Source organism: Carlito syrichta, unplaced genomic scaffold, assembly GCF_000164805.1.
Source record: "Carlito syrichta isolate Samal-C Ts95f unplaced genomic scaffold, Tarsius_syrichta-2.0.1 Scaffold117897, whole genome shotgun sequence".
NCBI classification, from domain to species: Eukaryota; Metazoa; Chordata; class Mammalia; order Primates; family Tarsiidae; genus Carlito; species Carlito syrichta.
This window is the reverse complement of record NW_007061993.1, coordinates 232,383-239,727: the sequence shown is the minus strand read 5'-3', so window position 1 is coordinate 239,727 and position 7,345 is coordinate 232,383. Positions and strand designations below refer to the sequence as shown.

The 7,345-nt window shown below is 60.4% G+C and overlaps 1 protein-coding gene across 1 annotated transcript in view; it reads right to left on the bottom strand.

The window, feature by feature from the left end:
• The window catches only part of KCNQ2 (potassium voltage-gated channel subfamily Q member 2), a gene marked incomplete at its 5' end in the record, with an annotated part of 53,720 nt that extends 46,380 nt beyond the window's left edge, over positions 1–7,340 (bottom strand). The window contains one exon of the mRNA XM_021707205.1: positions 7,135–7,340. Coding sequence (XP_021562880.1) covers positions 7,135–7,340 — 206 coding nt within the window. The remainder of the gene's footprint in view (positions 1–7,134) is intronic.
• Positions 7,341–7,345: the final 5 nt, after the last annotated feature.

The window sequence follows — 7,345 nt, the reverse complement described above, 5'->3', positions numbered from 1 at the left end:
CCTCAGCCTCCCAAAGGCGCGGGATTACAGGCTGAGCCACCGAGCCCGGCTACATGCCTGCTTTTAACAGGAGGAGACAGCTTAGTTTCTGATGCCCCCATGCTAAAGTCTGGGCCCTGCCACTGGGCCTGGCTCTGCTACCCTGCCCTCCACCAGGAAAGGGTGCCCAGAGCCCAGCCCACTCCCGTCATGTGGGAGTGAGTTGCCCAGCCCTACACAGGTTTCCCAGCAGGGCCCAGTGTGGCTCCCACACCTTTCCCAGAGGCATCTCCCCTAAAAGCCCCCAGCCCCGCCACCCCCCATGGAAGTAGGTGCCCACGGGCTCCTGTCTAGAATGGGTGCAGAGATAGAAACTCACAAGGGCACCTTATCCCAGAAGCACCTTATTCTGGGAGTGCTGACCCCAAGACTCCCATTTGAAGAGTCTCAGTGTAGCCCAATGTGGTCAGGGTTGAGGCGATCCCAGCAGCTATCTGGCCTACCAGGCCTCAGGGCCTCCCCAGCAGGGGCACCGGGACACAGAGGATGTGGCAGCCCCACTACCTCCCAGGTGAAGCGAAACATGGCCGTGTGGCTTCAGACTCCAGTCCACAACCTCGACTCGACCTCTCCACTGAGCTGCCGAGGAGCAGACTGGGGTGACCCTTCTTTCCTGGGTGTCTCCTGCATGCAGTCCTCCCTGAACCCCAGAAGGGCAGGACCTTGGCTGCAAGGCTCACGGCTCCACCACTTGCTGACCCTCCTGGAAAAGAATCGAGCTTGGGGCAGTCATGCCACGGCCTGAAGAGAAAGCAGACATGAAGCCACAACACAGTCACGGAGAGAGCCCAGCATGGGGCCTGGCAAGTGGACATGGAGCCACCCCACACAGTCAGAGAGAGAGCCACTCATGGGCCCTGGCTAGTGAACACGGAACCACCCCACAGTCAGAGAGAGCCCAGCATGGGGCCTGGCTAGTGGACATGGAGCCACTTCACAGTCAGAGAGAGCCCAGCACAAGAGCCTGGCTAGCAAAGCAGGGTGGGAGCAGGGGCACACATGCATCATTTCCAGAATGTTCTTTGGGACAATTTCAGCTCTGCAGGCCCCTCTTCCTTCCACCTCGGATCCAAGTAAACTGCTCCGGATTTTATCAGGCACTGGACAGGTGCAGCCACTGTGAACAGGAAGATGCGCTTCCTCCCCACCAAGAAGCCACGAGTCACAGCGTTGACTCCCTGCAGCTGGCAGCAGATTGCCGTGGGAGGCAGCACCAAGCTCCAGCCTGCGCGGAAGCGGCCATGTGTGGCAGGCGTCCCACACGCCGGGGACAGGGCCTAGCTGGGCCCGTGACAGGTGAAGTCTCTGGGTGGGCTCCCGGATGCAGGTGTCATGGACACCAGCTGTCCATGGGCTTGTGCAGCAGTTCTTTGGAGGTCTGAGAGGCTCGCTGGTTAAACTTGCCCACATAGTGTTTTTCAAGCCAAAAATAATTCCTGTCCCCCAGGCCTCAACCTTCAGGACATACAGGAAACCATCACAGACAACATTCCCAACACGGGCAGACGAGAGCAAGCAACCTCTGTCCCAGGAAAACAGTGGCATCTCTACAGTCAGTGCTGCCAGAAAAACGGGCAGCAGGTCTCTGATGTAGATGCAGATCTGGGGGTCAGGGGAATCTCAGGCCAGAACGTCTGAACTATGGCCAGTGTGGCCGGGCTTGGTGGCTCAGCCTGTAATCCCAGCACTTTGGGAGGCCGAGGCGAGTAGACTGCCTGAGCCTGCAGGTTCGAGACCAGCCCAGGCAACTTGGTGAGACCTCGTCCCTAAAATACCTCAAAAATTAGCCAGGAGCAGTAGCAGTGTGCGCCTGTAGTTCCAGCTACTTGGAAGGCTGAGGCGGAAGGATCGCCAGAGCCCAGCAGGTCCACATGGGTGACAGTGAGCGTGTCACTGCACTCTAGCCTGGGCGACAGAGTAAAACTCCAACTCAAAAAAAAAAACACCAGAGTAAAACTCCAACCCCCTAAAAAACAGTGACCAAGGTTTACCCACTAACTGATGGGGCTGAGAATTCACCAAAGGGGCGGGCGGCTGAGGGACACCATCTGCAACAGGCCAGTCTTGTTCTCCTGGTCTCCAAGCAGGCGACCCTTCCACTCTGCTGAACCCTATTCTCACTCACACTGGACAGCTATGTACCCCTGAACATCAACTGCGAGCATTGAGTCAAGTCACTCATGATTTATCCCCACAACAGCCAGATGAGACTGACACAGAACTGTGTGGCTCTATCTCCACCCAGTGGGGTCCACCTCAGAGCCCCAACCCTCACCTGAAGACAGTCAGCTGACTGCTAGCCCACACACAGAGACAGTTGACGACCCCTCCCAATTCTCATCTGGAGACAGTTGACTGACCCCCAACCCTCATCTGGAGACAACTGACTGGTCCCTAACCCTCACCTGAAGACAATCGACTGACCCCTCTCACCTGAAGACAGGTGGCTGACCCCCAACCCTTACCTGGAGACAGTTACTGACCCCTAACCCTCACCTGGTGTCAATTGACTGACTCTCCCAACCCTCACCTGGAGACAGTCAACTGACCCACTCCCCACAGTATCCCCTGCAGGCAGCCCTCCTGCTCTACTCATTTATGCCGACTGGCCGAGACCCCTCCTGAGGATGACATGACATCGTGTCCTTCAAAGCCTCTCCTCGTGAAGGGGTAACAGCCACAGTCTCAGGCCCACTTGTTGTCCTCCTGTGAGCCTGTGGCTCTCAGCTGAGCCCTTAATGGGACATGGTCTGGTCCAGGCTCAGTTCTGCCCTCCAACCTTCAGTGGGCACTGGGGGCACCCGGAGCACCTGTCTTGGCCTCTCTGCATGGACGTGCCAAGAGCACAGGGACTCACAAGGACCTGTGGATTAGCTAATTGATGGACTAAAATGAGCAGGACAAGCAATGTCTTAAGATGCTCTTTCCAGCCCTAGACTCAGCCTGTGCTCAGGAGTGCCTGGTTTTATCATAGACACACAAGGGTTTGGTGTTTCCACCTCAGAGACAGGCCTCCCACCGTATGGCATGCACCCAGGCCTCAGCCCTGCTGGCTGGGCTGCCTCCGTGGTGACTGAGCCTCTGTAGAGATTGGTCTGACTACTTGATGCTTACCGACTTCCCATAAAACCAAGATCTCCTCTGCTCTAACCTGTGAAGCTGTCAAGAAGCGAGCTTCCTGTTAATAGATTCCTATTACCTTGCAGACATGAGTGTTTCAAAGATTTACTCCATGGCATAGATGCAACGCTTAAATATATTTTATCACTTCAGAGTCATTTCACTTTAAATTTTTTGCTGGGGCACAGATATCAGACAAAGAGGCAGGCCTGGGGAAGTCTGGCATGCCCAGCCCCAAAGAAATCCCAGTTTCCCTGGAAACCACAACTCCGAAGGCTTGTTCACCTTTTGGGAAATTTCCGTGAGGTTTCCTGCCCAGGAGGCTGCAGGGAGTTCGGTGCCTGAGAGAGGATGAGAACATACCACCCAGAGGCAGCAGCTCCTTCCTGGCAGGGGTTGGACCCTGACCTGCGACGGCCCTTCCTATCCATTCTAGGTACGGCCTGACTGACACACACCCCTCAAGTGCACCGAGACCAAGAAGAATGTGGCCACCCCAGCACCATGTTCAGGCCTATCTGCTCACCAGGGCCTCCAAGGGCTCAGAGTAACTTCAAAACTTGTGGCCAAGGGAGGGGACCTCAGGGTGGCCTGTTTTTGACTCTCTGGAGTCACCCAGCACCATGCAGGGGAAGCACTGGGGCCCAGAGCACCCAAGGAACTCAAGTGAGACCCCGAGCCTCCAGACCCCACCTTCCCTGCTAGGGAATGGGAAATGAATCAGGGCCACCCGGCCCCTGGCCACAGGCCCAGGCAGGAACGTGAGCTCCGCCCCAACGGACAGTCCCTCCTGCTGCCAGATTTTCCATCTAGCTTATTTTAAACACAATTTCATCCAGGCCACGGAACACAGCTTGGACATTGGCACAACCAAGCAATCTGCACCCCCAAGCTCCCATCCCTGAGACCAAGTCCTCCATTTCAGTTTAAGCAGGACAACTCGAGTTTACTCAGACTTCTCAGCCTCAGTTTCCCCTTCTGTAAATACAGGGCTGCACCACCATCTGGCAGGTTCTGGTAAGAGCGGCACATGGTGGGAACACAGCATGGCCCTGGCCCCTCCTACCTTGACCCGTGTGGAGGCCTTGCCCAGGGGCGCTTCTCCATGGTGGGGCTGCTGCCCAGCAGCCCTGTGCACAGTGGGCAGGAGGGGGAACTGGCCTGGGGTTTGGGCCCATAGGCCCCATGGTGTTCCCTCTGCCCAGGAAGTTCCCCAGTGCCTGACACACTAGCCCAGGGTGGGTCTCCCACCCTGCTGGGAGGGGCTGGGAGGTGCCCATGCCTCAAGCCTCCAGGAGCAGGTCTCTCGGGCCTTCTGCCTCAGGAAGGGCTTTCAGAAAGGCTCTCAGGAGAGCACACATTGGCCACGGAGAAAGCCCTTCTGCAGAGCGAGGCTGTGGCAGCCCAGCCTGATGCCCACCGAGCCCTGGGGCCCAGGGTGGCCGCCTCCCTCTGTACCCCTTCCGGGGGTCACCCAGAGAGGCGGGCAATGGCCTCTCAGAAGCCAGACACTAGTGGCAACAGGCAGAAGGCAGGTGGCCTAGGAGAGGTCGGTGGTTCAGTCACGCTGGTGGGGAGCTTGGCGGAGGGAGGGTAGGGCCAGGTTCGACTCAATCTGTTTAATTGATGAATAAGCAAACTAGCAATGCCAATGGCCCAATATGGCCAGGCCATGCCAGGTCAGGGGCAACTTGGGGACAACAGGCCTCCCAGGTGAGGGAGGGGGCGGGGGCAGGCCCCGGGGATGGGATGGTCATCAGGACAGGGGATCACGCCTGGGGGCCTAGAGTTCGGGGGGACAGGTAGTGAGCTGCAGCAGCAGCACTGAGATGTGTGCCCTCTCAGGGGCTCTAGTTGGCCTGGAAGAGTGGACACTCCTCCTCAGCTGGTCTCCACAAAGTCCAGCAGGAAACAAGCAGCTGTGCCCATTACACCAACAGGAAAATGGAGGCTTCCAGAGATTCTGAGACCAGACCTGCGGTGTCCAACCCAGAGGCCCTGCCCTCTGGCCTGTTCCTCCTGCCCTCCCCCACAAGAAATCCCCCTGTTGGTGCAGTCACCTGCGTTGAGTCCCAGTCACCCCTGCCAGGGGCTCCAGGATGTACCATGTCCACGGCAGAGGAACCCAGGAGAGGCTCAAGCAGGCTGCAGGGCAGGGTTGTCCCATCGGGAGAGGCCCATCCTGACTCAGGGACATCCAGGTGGAGACAATACAGACTCCCCAGGGCTCCCCACACTCTGCCTAGTGCTAGATGCTGCAGTCTCCAGGAGGCAGGAAACACGCAGGAGGGATAAAGTGGCTGACCAGCTCAGCCCAAGCTGTGAGCAGTCACTCTGGGGGCTCCTGATCCAAAGGGGAACGCCAGGAAATGCTGCCAGCTGGGGACTCCAGCTCAGCTCATGGAAGCTGGGCGATGCAGGACAAACGCCTGGGCAGCAGTGCCATGGGTCAGGTGCAGAGAGGGGCACTGGCCACCCTGGCAAGTGGCCTGTGGAGGCTCTGTCCTGCCCACCTTTCAGAAGTCACCTCAGGTCGGGACCTGGCTGACCAGAGCCAGGCCATCAGGAGCCCCTTCAAGCCCCGGTCAGGCAGAGAGGGAGGCGGTGGCAGTGGGGGCACCATGGGGAAGGGGCGTCCACGAGGACACAGGCTCTCCAGGGAATGGGGGCCACGGATCCTGGACTAGGGAACACCAGGTTCACCTCCTAGGGGAGACAGGGGTGAGGCTCACAGCTGGCCCTGTCAGGGAAGCCCTGCCTTGGGGACTCTGGGGGCATCCCCACTGCTCAGCACTGGGCTGGGGACAGGGCCTCCCAAGGCAGTGGTCTCCCCAAGGATGTCCCCAGCAGGTGCTCTGGCAGCTCCCTCTTGGGGTTTTCTCCCACATCACAATAGGGTCTGCCCAGAACATGCATGCATGCACACATCACATGGGCTCTGAAGGGCTCACGCCCCTCTGGCCAGGCGGGTTCCCGGTGACAGCTTCCCAGAATCCGCAACTCACTCCCATCCCAAAATGCCTGTTTCACACAAAATGGCCGAGTCCCGGAGCCCTGCCCGCGTCCCTTGCTCAGCTGGGATGGAGCAGGCGCCCTGCGCGGGCAGGCCATGCACACCAACTGCACACGCATTCGCACACACAGCGACTCTCGCAAATACCACACACGGACACCCATGTGCAAACGCAGGTTGCTGCCGCCCCCAGCCCTGTCCCCGAGGCAGTGGTTCCCTGAACCCCTCCCCCCTACCCGCCACGGGAGAGGGGATGGGCGCCTTCCAGGTCCAGGGCTGGTGCCCGGGACAGTCGCAGCCCCTCCCCGCCGTGTGTCGCCGAGGTGGGCTTCTGAGCCCTTATGTGCAGGGGTCGGATGGCGGCTGCAGATGGGCAGAACTGTGCTGAGCGCAGCGGACTAAGTGCCAACGGGGCAGGACAGTCAGTGTCCTCAACCCAGAGCTGGGGGCGGGCGTAACGTCAGGCCCCCTCCCCCATGTCAGCAATCCAGCAGCTCACCCCAATGTAAAGTGAGACGCTTGAGAGACTGGAGAAAAGCCAGCCCGCCCCATCGCCCCCGCTCAGTGGGGCGCCCACCCAGAGGGTCCCCGGGAGCCCAGACCCAGCGCAGCGCCGCCCTCCCTCCGCTTTCTCCCCTCCCCATCCTCCCTCCCTGGCCAGCCCTTTGTTCGAGCAGCAGGCCGGGGAGGGGCCTCCCGGGCTGAGGAGGGGGCTGGGGCTGAGCGTCCCATCTTGTGGGGGAGGGGCGGTGCAGCCGGCCCGGCGCCCCGTCTCCACCTTCGCGGCCGGGCCCCCAGAACCCCGTTCCGCCCGGCTCTCCGAAATCTCCCGACCTCCCCTCGGCTCCCACCAGCGAAGCCGGACCCCAGGCGCTGAAGCCGGTGCGGTGCGCAGCGCACCGGGCCCGCCGCCGTGCGGGTCCGTGGGACGCTAGGGTCGTGTGAGGCCCAGCCGCACTCACACGTAGGCGTGGTAGATGAAGGCCCAGCCGCGCGGCCGCTCCAGCACGTTGTAAAGGAAGTTCTGCAGCCGGCGGTACACGGCGTTGCGCTTGGGGGGCTTCCCGGCGCCCGCGCCGCCCGCGCGCGGCTTGCTGAGGATGCTGCCGCGCTTGGGGGCCTCGGCGCCCGCGATGAGCAGCGCGCCGTCGCGCGTGGACTCGGCTGCGCCGG